Source organism: Salvelinus sp. IW2-2015, linkage group LG3 (assembly GCF_002910315.2).
Source record: "Salvelinus sp. IW2-2015 linkage group LG3, ASM291031v2, whole genome shotgun sequence".
In the NCBI taxonomy this organism is placed as follows: domain Eukaryota; kingdom Metazoa; phylum Chordata; class Actinopteri; order Salmoniformes; family Salmonidae; genus Salvelinus; species Salvelinus sp. IW2-2015.
The window spans coordinates 6,947,897-6,961,110 of NC_036840.1; the positions used below are offsets into that span (position 1 = coordinate 6,947,897).

At 40.6% G+C, this 13,214-nt stretch overlaps 1 protein-coding gene across 1 annotated transcript in view; it reads right to left on the minus strand.

Annotated features, from left to right (window-relative positions):
* LOC111949942 (death domain-containing protein CRADD-like) overlaps window positions 1-12,436 on the minus strand; it is a 23,679-nt gene extending 11,243 nt beyond the window's left edge. Inside the window, exon 1 of the mRNA XM_023967304.3 lies at window positions 12,035-12,436. Within this exon, the coding sequence (XP_023823072.1) occupies window positions 12,035-12,341 (307 nt within the window). The 5' untranslated portion in view covers window positions 12,342-12,436. The remainder of the gene's footprint in view (window positions 1-12,034) is intronic.
* Between the last annotated feature and the right edge of the window lie 778 nt (window positions 12,437-13,214).

Below are 13,214 nucleotides of genomic sequence, written 5' to 3' on the forward strand. Positions count from 1 at the left end.
GGTGAATGGGCAAGACAAAATATGCTATGGGCTTTGGAATGAGGTATGGAACGCTGCTGATATTTCACGCTCAACAGTTTCCCATGTGTATCAAGAATGGATCCACCACCCAAAGTACATCCAGCACAACTTGACACAACTTGGGAAGCAGTGGACGTCAAACACTGGGCAGCATCCCTGCTGTGGAACGCCTTTTGACGACCCTTGGTCCTTAGTGTTTGGTATACTCCGTTTGGTTTTTTAACGTGGCTTAATGATAACAAACTTTTCCAATGTCCGGCAGTGGCCTGCCTAGTAATTGCAAACTCTCCGAATGTTGAGTCAGTGCAACGCAGTTTTGTACAAATCTACGGAAAGCCTCAGACTGGATGCCCAATTGCACATGACGCATACATTTTAAGGTCTATCAATACTAAGGACGACTCGCATTATCGAATGGCCGATTAATTAGGGCCGGATTCAAGTTTCGATAGCACAGATCAGGAACATGTTGGACGCCGGATTTTGCCGATAGTTTATTTTTAATTTTTATATATAATATATAATATAATTATTTTTTTTACCACCTTTATTTAACTAGCAAGTCATTAAGAACCCATCTGATTTGCAATACCCTAGAACGTGAGGAAGTTAATGCCTTTCAGGGGCAGAACGACAGATTTTTTACCCTTGTCACTCAGGGATCAATCTGCAACACTACGAAACTAGTCAACGCTCAACCCACCGCCTCACGGAGTGGGTGGTTGTGAGGAGAGCAATTGTAATGTGGAAATAACTTGTAGCTGAAACGGGCAATTTTTTTATGGAATATCTACATAGCGTACAGAGGGCCATTATCAGCGAACCAGTCCCGCGCGACAGAATCCAGGGATCAAACCCTCGTGATAGGAAAGTATCCAATGGCACGTTGCGTTAGCTAATCCAAGTTTATCCATTTTTAAAAGGAGCCAAATGTTCATTAAGGACCCCTTTTGCAATAATATCGTTAATTCACAGTCATCTTCTGAAAAACTATGAAATAATGTAGAATACTCAAACATTTATACAAGATAGCAAATAAAATCAACTTGTTCCTACTTCTATAGCCACTAGATATGATTTAAGCTACACAATAGTATCGTATGAGATAAGCTTACAGACATCCATTGTTATCCTAGCGTGTCCTGCGTGTGTCCAATCATATTTAACGGCAACTACAGAATGGACCATGAAACAACAAGTGAACACCTGCTTACATGTGCGCATGAACTCGATCAGGCGCGCCCAACGGACCAACCATGAGAACTCTAAATTTCCTCTAATTGTGGCCCTTGTCTCTTGAGAATAAAACAATAAGGCTATCCATGAAACTAAACACCGAAGAATTACCAGTAAACAAAATCTGAAAATTCTACGTCTTTAACGCTACTGCCCCATATTAGAAGGCCTGAAATGTAAATCTACCTCTCTTACTCTCTCCTCCTTCACAGCATACCTCACGCCGTTGTTGTCAGTAGAGGAAAGATACTTAGCGGCGCAACATTATACGCAGGTCTACAAAAATAAGAATAAGTACATTCTGGTGGTAATGTGATTTTAAGGAAAGCATTATGTTTATGGTTAGGTACACGTTGGAGCAACGACAGTCCTTTTTCGCAATATGCGCACTGCACTCGATATATGCCAACGCAAGACACGGCTTAGCCCATAAACCTAGCTAATATCACTACACCACTCATGTGTAGTTTATAAACTAGTGATTATAGATTGATTGATTGTTATTTTTTATAAGATAAGTTTTAATCTAGCTATAGCAACTTAACCTTGGCTTCACTGCTTCGCGTAAAAGGCCGGGGCTGCTCGTGGAAGTGCAGGTGGTTTAAGAGCGATTCGGACTAAGTATTCCGTAAGGTTGCAAGATGAAATCCCTGAGCTGACAAGGTAAAAATCTGTCCGTTCTGCCCCTAAACAAGGCATTAACCAACCGTCCTAGGCCTCATTGAAAATAAGAATGTTTTCTTAACTGACTTTGCCTAGTAAATAAAGGTGTAAAAAAAAACTGATAAGCTAAATATATATATATATATATATATATAAAAATTAAAATAAAACTATCGGCAAAATCGGCGTCCAAAATTACCGATTGTTATGAAAACTTGAAATCGGCCCTAATTAATCGGCCATTCCGATTAATCAGTCGACCTCTAGTATTGATAGACTAGAATAATGACGTGCGTCATGTGCAATTGGTGCACTCCAGTTGAGGCTATTCAGTAGCACTTGGTAACAAAACATCGTTGCCAACTAYTCACATCGGAGAGTTGCAATTACTAGGCAGCCAACTGCCGACATTAGGAAACAGTTGTTATCATTAARCCACGTACACAGAGTATACCAAACACTARGGACCAAGGTGTCAAAGGCGTTCCACAGGGATGCTGGCCCATGTTGACTCCAATGCTTCCCACAGTTGTGTCAAGTTGGCTGGATGTACTTTGGGTGGTGGACCATTCTTGATACACATGGGAAACTGTTGAGCGTGAAATATCCAGCAGCGTTCCATACCTCATTCAAAAGCACATACATCTTTTGTCTTGCCCATTCACCCTCTGAATGGCACACACAATCCATGTCTCAATTATCTCGAGACTTAAAAATCCTTCTTTAACCCGTCTCCCCTTCATCTACACTGATTCGAAGTGGATTTAACAAGTGACATCAATAAGGGATCATAGCTTTCACTTGGATTCTCCTGGTCTGTCTATGTCATGGAAAGAGCATGTTTTGTATACTCTGTGTATATCACACATGACATGAGTATTTTACCACGATATTTTTAATTATAATAATCATAACATTTATTATCATCATCCAGAAGCACTGTAAAAATAGATAATTTGAGCTTTGGAAACAAGTGCTTTCATAAATGCATGGCGTGGGCCTCATTTCACAGGAGCGTCGTAAAATAAGCGTTCTCTCAATGAACCAGTCTGAACTAATTCGATTGCCGGTTTTATAATTTCTGGACTTTGTTTATTAGGCCTAATTAAAATGTTCATGCCTAGGCTAAACTAAATGAGGCCTAGATTGTTAATGAAAACAGCTGTGTTTTGGTATTTATTCATTAAAATGTTAATGCAAATAGCCATCAGGACAGGTCTTTCGCAAGTTATATTATGCACATTTTGAAGTTGTGTTGTATTACTGTGTAGGTGACATGTTCTTCTTGGCTAAATGTTTTCTTTCTTTTAAACGATATACATTTATGATTAATAGCAGGGATGAAGATGCCAAAGCATATGTTTTATTTTCAATAAATCATGTTGGTATAAGAACATTGTTTATACTTTACACGCTCATTTCTATTCTGTTATGATTTACGATAAACAAAATGTAGATTTTGAGCACCTTGGCAGGACGCCCTAATGCGTTATGCACCCAACACAYATGGATGTCCGGTACATTTCTGGGATGTCCGGTAAATTAAAGTCTTGCCGGTCACGTTGTCCGGCGCCAAAGTTTCCTGACGGATACCCTGGTAGGCAGCTGGTCTAATTCTCCTGTCCTCCTGTTAGATGCTGTTCTGTGTAAAATATAGTCTACACAGCACTGGCTCTTTACAGGCAGTGCAGGAAGAGGTAAAGCTCTAACGAAATGTTAAGTCATGGTGAGAGGACATATTGTACCAGCATCTATCCAATCAGGTGCTGACAGGAATCCCTTACTGGTGGAGACCAGAAACCATGGTAACCTGTGAGCTGATTGAGGGATGCATGTTTTCTGTGTCACTCTGCATGGGTGGAGGAGCAGGAGGGAACAGGGAGTRACAGTATATGTTCCAAACAAATACAGTGGTGGCAATAAAACTTATTTAAGACACCCGTGWGTGTGTACTGGGYAGCGAGTGAARCAGGGACGAGGTAAGGGTTATTGAAAAACAGATAATACCATCACATGGTATCCAAGGCAACCCACCAATGTCATCTGTTGCCATCATAACAGGAGCGGGGGAAGCGGGGGATAAAATCACAAAGCACATCCATACATTTATGTGAATTAGGCCAAATGATTCAGTGAGAGGTCTGTATAAAAGAATACATGAAATCCTTTTCAGGCTAAATTATCCTTTTCAAGAACGCCAAAGCTACCCCCCACGTGTTCAATCAGGTAGAATAAAAGCCTTTAGAAAGTGAAGGCTCTCGTCCTCTCCTCCACCTGAAACACTCTTCTCGCACTCAGTTCCCTACGCTGCTGCTTCTAGGAAATCTGAGAGCAGATTCTTTTCTCTTTGTTTCCCCTCCCTGTCCATCCCACATCTTTTAATTAACAATCTGTACAGTGAGTGGGGGGATCCAGCACAGGAGGGCGAGAGAGAGAAATAGAGAACAGACAAATGGCTTTGATTAAATATTTTTCCTAGAAAGGAGGAATGCAGTGTGGCCTGACCTCAGTGCTAGGGCTTCAAATGAAAACAGCTGTCAGGGAAACGAGGCCTTTGAGAAACTCGACACACTCACAACCTAAGACAGTCCTAAAAACAGACTTTTCCCCTCGCCATTTCCCCTTTTCTGCACGGATACTGTACATTCACAATAAATATTAAAGCTTACAGTTATACTGTATATGCTTAGGCCTACATGTGTTCTACATCATCACATGTTGAAATGTCGAAATGTTTAGTATCTGCCAAAGAAAAAGTTAATTAGTTTGGTCCAAAAAATTCATACAAGAGTATAGATGGCGATATGGCCCCAAAAACATCTCCATTTTAATATGTCGTATATGTACAGTGGGGAGAACAAGTATTTGATACACTGCCGATTTTGCAGGTTCCCTACTTACAAAGCATGTAGAGGTCTGTAATTTTTATCATAGGTACACTTCAACTGTGAGAGACGGAATCTAAAACAAAATTCCAGAAAATCACATTGTATGATTTTTAAGTAATTAATTTGCATTTTATTGCATGACATAAGTATTTGATCACCTACCAACCAGTAAGAATTCCGTCTTCACAGACCTGTTCGTTTTTCTTTAAGAAGCCCTCCTGTTCTCCACTCATTACCTGTATTAACTGCACCTGTTTGAACTCGTTACCTGTATAAAAGACACCTGTCCACACACTCAATCAACAGACTCCAACCTCTCCACAATGGCCAAGACCAGAGAGCTGTGTAAGGACATCAGGGATAAAATTGTAGACCCTGCACAAGGCTGGGATGGGCTACAGGACAATAGGCAAGCAGCTTGGTGAGAAGGCAACAACTGTTGGCGCAATTATTAGAAAATGGAAGAAGTTCAAGATGACTGTCAATCACCCTCGTCTGGGGCTCCATGCAAGATATCACCTCGTGGGGCATCAATGATCATGAGGAAGGTGAGGGAGAGTGGGACCACTGAAGGAGCTGGGACCACAGTCTCAAAGAAAACCATTAGTAACACAACACCGTCCATGGATTAAAATCCTGCAGCGCACGCAAGGTCCCCCTGCTCAAGCCAGCGCATGTCCAGGCCCGTCTGAAGTTCGCCAATGACATTGGATGATCCAGAGGAAGAATGGGAGAAGGTCATGTGGTCTGATGAGACAAAAATAGAGCTTTTTGATCTAAACTCCACTCGCCGTGTTTGGAGGAAGAAGAGAGATGAGTACAACCCAAGAACACCATCCCAACCGTGATGCATGGAGGTGGAAACATCATTCTTTGGGGATGCTTTTCCGCAAAGGGGACAGGACGACTGCACCGTATTGGGGGGGAGGATGGATGGGGCCATGTATCGCGGGATCTTGGCCAACAACCTCCTTCCTCAGTAAGAGCATTGTTGAAGATGGGTCGTGGCTGGGTCTTCCAGCATGACAACGACCCGAAACACACAGCCAGGGCAACTAAGGAGTGGCTCCGTAAGAAGCATCTCAAGGTCCTGGAGTGGCCTAGCCAGTCTCCAGACCTGAACCCAATAGAACATCTTTGGAGGGAGCTGAAAGTCCGTATTGCCCAGCGACAGCCCGAAGCCACCTGAAGGATCTGGAGAAGGTTGTATGGAGGAGTAGGCCAAAATCCCTGCTGCAGTGTGTGCAAACCTGGTCAAGAACTACAGGAAACGTATGATCTCTGTAATTGCAAAACAAAATTTCTGTACCAAATATTAAGTTCTGCTTTTCTGATGTATCAAATACTTATGTCATGCAATAAAATGCAAATGAATTACTTAAAAATCATACAATGTGATTTTCTGGATTTTTGTTTTGATTCGTCTCTCACAGTTGAAGTGTACCTATGATACAAATTACGACCTCTATATGCTTTGTAAGTAGGAAAACCTGCAAAATCGGCAGTGTATCAAATACTTGTTCTCCCCTTGTATATGTCGATTTTGTAAATGATCTGGCTTAAATAAGCTTTGTTGCACAATTAAAAGCACAATTAAAAGATCAATACACTATTTCAAACTGTCAGGAATATTTAAATGAATTCAGTGCATGTGAAAGTATACCTAGGCTAACTATAAGCCTTCCACAACCATAAGACCCACTAATAACCTGCTTATAACCTGATCTTTTTCAGGCTTTCATGAAAATTCCATTTTTGTAACAAATTTTACCAGAACCATGCACATCCACTAATAATTTATTGTAGCAGGCATTATAAAAAAGTAACACTCTCTCAAGCACAAGCCCACGTGCTTTATACTTCCAAGTCGAGCCAACTTAAATCTATTTGCTTTCTAACAAGGTAGAGAATTTGAACTGTTATGAATACACCCTCTGGTCCGTCTCCAACTGTTTGAACAACACAGCCTGTTCACTTTGTTTAGATGTTGAAATCAAGTGTCTTACCTGGATAAGAATATGCTTATTTCTCAGAATGAGAATGAGATGCCAATTCCTTATGTAAATGTGTATTTTGCTCGTTGCACATTTATAAAAACACTAGACAGCTAGCACATAAAAGTATGTGGCTAAAAAGCTCCTAGCGGTACATGGCACCACAATATCACACGCGGCAGAAACTGAACATACATTTCCCATAACATGTTCATTGATACTCTCGTTTTAGTAGGGTCTGCTCTGTTCTACATTTTGGTAGTTGAGACATAAAAAGGGTATCATTAGAAAGGTCATCTATTACAGTCAAATAATGTCAGATTTTCGGTGTCGATACGACCGATTCTGTTGGACCAAACCTCAAATGCAAAAAGCGAGTTTAAACTACTTGTTGTGAGAGAGGAATTCGTTATCTTTCGTATTTGTTGTGAGTGGCAGGGGGAGGGGCTTGGTGTCTGTGAGAGTGAGAAGGTACACAGTGCACACAGCATAGAAGGAGCCTAGACCAAAAAGACACAGAACGTTCATAAAAACAAACAAAAAATAAAAACCTAGATTCTTGTGATACAATTGTCCACGTCGCGCTAAAACAAATTCATTGTCATTGTCCACGTCGCGCATTGTCCACGTCGCGCTAAAACAAATTCAAATTAATTCGATACGTCGCCCAGCCCTACACAAAAGTAGTAGTGGCCCWCAGTCCTCTGATCCTCATTACTGATTGGRTCAGTAGTCTGCATGCATTACAACACAGTCGACTAACGTCATACTAACGTCATTCATGTCAGTAGCTAGCTGCTACTGGAAACCACGTAGTTTAATTCCATGAAATAGAATTTGGAATTTAAATAAATTCATKAACAGAATTGATCAATTCATGAATACTTGGGGATTCCAACAAGGCATGGAGAAAAAAAATAAAAAAATTACTGAATGAAACCTTGGTGTTTTGGTTGTATTGGTGGCCTTCAGATAAGGACACGCACGCCAGTGACCTCCAGGATGGTTTTATAATGAGTCTGACTTTTTATTCACAAAAAAGTTGCATGCGAGAGAAAAACATGAGGATCGATTTAATAAAACAGCTAGAGTCACCGCTTACATCACCGCTTGGTATGGCAACTGCTTGGCATCCTTTCGCAAGGAACTATAGGGTAGTGCGTATGGCCCAAGTACATCACTGGGGCTGAGCACCCTGCCACCCAGGACCTCTATACCAGGCTTTGTCAGAATCCCCTAAAAATTGTCAAAGACTCCAGCCACTCCAGCCACTCCAGCCATAGACTTCTCTCTGCTTTCGCATGGAAAGCAGTATCGATGCATCAAGTCTGGAACCAACAGAACCCTGAAAGCTTCTACCCCCAAGATAGAAGACTGCTAAATAGTTAGTGCAAAAAAGGTCAATGCAGATTTAACTAACTTTGTGACTCATCACATATGCTACTGCTTCTGTTTATTATCTGTCAMTTTATTACTATACTGAACAAAGATATAAAACACAACATGCAACAATTTCAACGATTTTACTGAGTTACAATTCATATAAGGAAATTAGTCAATTGAAATAAATTCATTAGGCCCCAATCGATGGATTTCACAAGACTGGACAGGGGCTGAGCCATGGGTGGGCATAGGCCCACCCAATCAGAATTAGTTTTTCCCCACAAAGGGCTTTAWTAYAGACGGAAATAGAGCTGCCCGGGTGRCTGGTCTCAGACGATCCAGCAGGTGAAGAAGCCGGATGTGGAGGTCCTGGGCTGGCGTGGTTACACGTGGTCTGCGGTTGTAAGGCCGGTTGGACGTACTGCTAAATTCTCTAAAACGATGTTGGAGGCAGCTTATGGTAGAGAAATKGACATTCAATTATCTGGTAACAGCTATGGTGGAGATTCCTGCAGTCAGCATGCAAATTGCACACTCCCTCAAAACTTGAGACATCTGTGGCATTGTGTGTGTGACAAAACTGCACATTTTATAGTGGCCTTTTACTGTCTCCAGCACAAGGTGCACCGGTGTAATGATTGTGCTGTTTATTCAGCTTCTTGATATGTCACACCTGTCAGGTGGATGGATTATCTTGGCAAAGGAGAAATGCTCACTAACTGGGCTGTAAACAAATTTGTGCACAAAATTTGAGAGAAATAAGCTTTTTGTGCATATGGAAMATTTTTGGGATCTTTTATTTCAGCTCACGAAACATTGGAACAACACTTTACATGTTGTGTTTATATTTTTGTTCAGTATAGTTATATTTATACATCTCATTGTTGGAAAGGAGCCTGTAAGTAGGCATACGAATTTCATTGTTAGTCTTAGGGCTGTGACGGTCTTGGAATTTTAGGTTAAGGTAATTGTCCAGGCCAATGTACATCGTCACCAACATAACAGTTATGGGGGGGGGGGGGGGGGGGGGGTTTAAAAAGGGAGATGACAATTCTGTTTGTACTCTTGTTTACATGGATATGCATCTGAATAAAAACCTATTTGAAACAAGCCATTACACTTCGTTATTATGATTCAGGTTATTACGCATAAATATTAAACAAATTAAGAAATGCCAGGTTGGAGAGAAAGTCGTATTTTCGTATTGAAACGACATTTCATATTGACACAATAAAGATATGCTTACCGTGTCAGCTTTTCAGCATATAATTTCTTTAATACAGTCCTATTTCATTCAAACCAAGTCTGATGGATTCTCTCCCACTTTTCCAGAATTATTTACATAATGTCACAAACCCTGATGCTGCAGTCATTCAAAGGCCGTGGCATTGCCATTTTCTCTTCAAAGAGAAGACGCCGTAATGAGAGAACTAATATAGCCTAAGCTACTGAAAATCTGCTTTTTACAAGATTAAATCATGACAGGAGAATTTGATTGCTATTTACATTTTTAAATGTAACCTTTATTTAACTAGGCAAGTCAGTTATGAACAAATTGTTACTTACAATGACGGCCTACACCGGCAAAACCCAGACGACGCTGGGCCAAATGTGCGCCGCCCTATGGGACTCCCAATCACGGCCAGTTGTGATAAAGCCAGGATTCAAACCAGGGTGTCTGTAGTGACGCCTATTACACWGAGATGCAGTGCCTTAGACCGCTGCGCCACTCTATAGGCCTATATTAAAGAGATGGAGTCCAGACAGGCTACTTTAGGAAGCTTTCTGAATGGACAAATAGGCCTATAGAGAGAATCAGTCAACTCTCACATACACACCCCCGTAAAAGCACCTGTCAATCAAAGACAACAGCATGTGTCAGACGCAAGAGCAAATATTACTAATTTCATTAAAACTTTTTTTTTAAACGAGGCCTACCTTAGGCTTTCTGAAAGCAGGCTAATGAGTTGACAAGGAAAATATGAAGGGGACGAGCTATGCTATAGTATAAAGATGAAATTGACCATCATTAAAATAGAATCAAATCAACGACCATAGCCTATTTATCAGCGACAATGATTATCAAGGGGGAGTGTGTTGGAAAGATTTTTCAAATACTGTGAGGAACTATTATAATTTGAATGGATGTAAAAATARATKTTTTATGTTTTTAAAGACTGAGAAGCCCAACTTTTTAGTGGTGGTGAGTTAAGACAATGGGCACCTTCCTACATTTGCAGGCCAGGTACTTCYTCTATACATGCTCAGGCGCACACGCTCCATCAAAATTAAGAGGACTGAGAAACCAGACATATGCTCATTGCTCACGTCGAGCACGTAACTGATGTTATGAAATAAACCCAAACGGGTTTCTCACAAGCGTAGCAGGTCGTGAACTATACAAACAATGCTTCCACTCCGAGAATGATATCGCTAAATGACGAATTAATACAAAGTAGAATAATAGCCTAGGCTACTATTCTACTTTGTAGGAGGGCGGAAATTCGGCCAGGACCGGGCTTGATCAGCGTTGATTAGTCTATAAATTAAGAAAAGATTCCGTATCAAATTATACCATGCCAGGTTGGAGAGAATTGGCGCATTGTCCATTTGACACAACATGAGCGCATTATAGGCCTCAGACCCAGAACAACCTTGTCGACTTCAGACGAATCCAACCTTTTTTTTAAAGAATACCAATATATTTACTTACTAGCAAGCAATGAAAATGTGCATTGTATAAAATAGTGCCATAGCCTATTGCGCTCTACACCCCCCTGCACATCTAACAGATTAGCTGCTGGAGCATCAAAGCACTGTTGGAAAGAGGAGATGTAGAAAGTTTAAAGAGTAACTTAGCTAAATAATTGCTCATAATTATCAGTGAAAACTGCTATTAGGTCAAATGTATCTACATGAAAATAAAATTAATAAAACTTTTTGGGGGTTTATCCTAAAATGAATGTGGGCCTATTTAAAACAGTCATTGTATTCAATTAGTGTCACAGCCCTAGTTAGTCTGTGACACTGTTTACAAAGCATGTGACGGATAAAAATGAGATTTGGAGCGACATTCAATTTCAAAGCTATTTTGTATAGTTTCTCAGAATACAATGGATTTCTACGTTTTTAAGAGTTTGAATTTCGGATGGATGCCATGTTGACACCAAACCAGAATGGTATTGTTATGGAATGTATGTGCAAAGAAGGAAAGCCAMATTTTTTTGCGTACTATGCAGACATATTGCAGTTATTGTGCAGATATATTGCAGGGCAATAGGCATAAAACTGCCAACAAATGTTAGAACCATAGAATTATGGGAATTAAGGGACTTTTCCACCCACGCACTACGCCTTTGAAACTCCCTTCCTGACAATCTCAGGGATGGTCAACATGTTGGTGCATTTAAAACAGGCCTTTAAGACTAATCTCTATCGGCTGGCCTACCTTTCCTCCTATCTAATTATTGCTTTCTTTATATGGTTATATATTTGAACATTTCTGTTCTTTATATTATCAAGTTTACTTATTACTATTTTTTTTCTAATTGACCTTTTATTTTATACACTTTTAGATTATTCTTGTATAGTAAAAAGTTCATTATTACTATTAGTTATTTAGAGTAATTATATTTCTATGGTTACAACCATGTCCTACTACTCGAGTTCCTGCACGTCTTATAGAATATTAGCACTAAAGTATTGCAGAGTTCACATAAATATAAACAGTACCTACACTAAAAAATAAGTGCCAGCACTGGTTTGAACTTTTTACTGTACAAATGAAGAGCCACTGACAATCTAGCCTATAACGTTAGTTTGACGTCAAACACTTGGCATCAGACTCACCTGTTGGACTTTGCACAGGCACATTGGGTTGCTCCAAATCCTGGAGTAACTTGTCTCTCACCCAAGTGAACTCTTCCTCCAGGGAATTCAGAAATGTACCAAACGCCCGCGGACCTCGGGTGGGAAGGATATCCAGCAGTCTCAACGTCTTCTTCTTGTTGCTTATTTGGGACTGAATCTCGTCCACCTGGCTCTCTGTTAAAATGTTCTCCTGGTACAGGAATTGAACTATGGTGTCATCAATTAAAATTTGGTTGGACAGGTCCAGCCGGTGTTTCCTGAGTATTTCTTTGTGCCTCGGGTCCATAGTTGTTGTGAAATAACTAACTAGTCGTACCTAATGTCKATAAACATTTATTTCGTTAAACTAACCCGCCATATCCAATAATATTTATTGGCTAACGTTAGCCATCTTACGTTAGCTAGCCAGCTAGGTCGCCTTCATGTGATGTTTGGTTTGCTGCTAACGTTACGCTTCGAACACACCGACTGTGKCMTTGCGTTTCGASACACCAGAAGTACATTCATTTCCAATGGAACGCTGCGTTTGCCTTGTAGCATTGCGTTGCAGAGGCWGTTGTAGTGCGTTSCGTGTGGTGAATACGTTCGATTTATCGAACGTATGCATCAAATTGTATGCGCAGACTTACTTGACAGAAAGTAGCAAAWTGTGAATGTTTAATTTTTGTTGCACACATATCCAGTAAARAAAAAKTGGGATTACATAATAAAAACAGTTTGACTGGAGAATTTCTTTACATTTTTTATTCATTTAATTGCCAAGTATATTATTTATTCGATGACATCCACAAATTAATTGTGAGAGCCTATAATATAATTTCCCTCAAATGCAGTTTTGGAGCGAAATGCAATAATAAATAGTCAAGATAGCAGCGTAGGCTCTTTCAACAATGAGACCAACTTTGAGGAAGGTGGTCTTGATCACACTGTTGGGCTGGGACCAGCCCCGCCGAAAGCGCAGGTCTGTGTGGCCAGAGATGGTTCAAGTCCCGAAGCAGACTCCACCGTCTCATTCAAGAGCTTCGAATGTTTGGAGAGGAATTCCGAAGTTACTTTCGTCTGGACCGAAGCCAGTTCGATCACCTGCTCCAGATGGTTGGAGCCAGGATCGCCCGGATGGATACCAACTACCGGGAGTCCATCAGCCCAGTTGAACGCC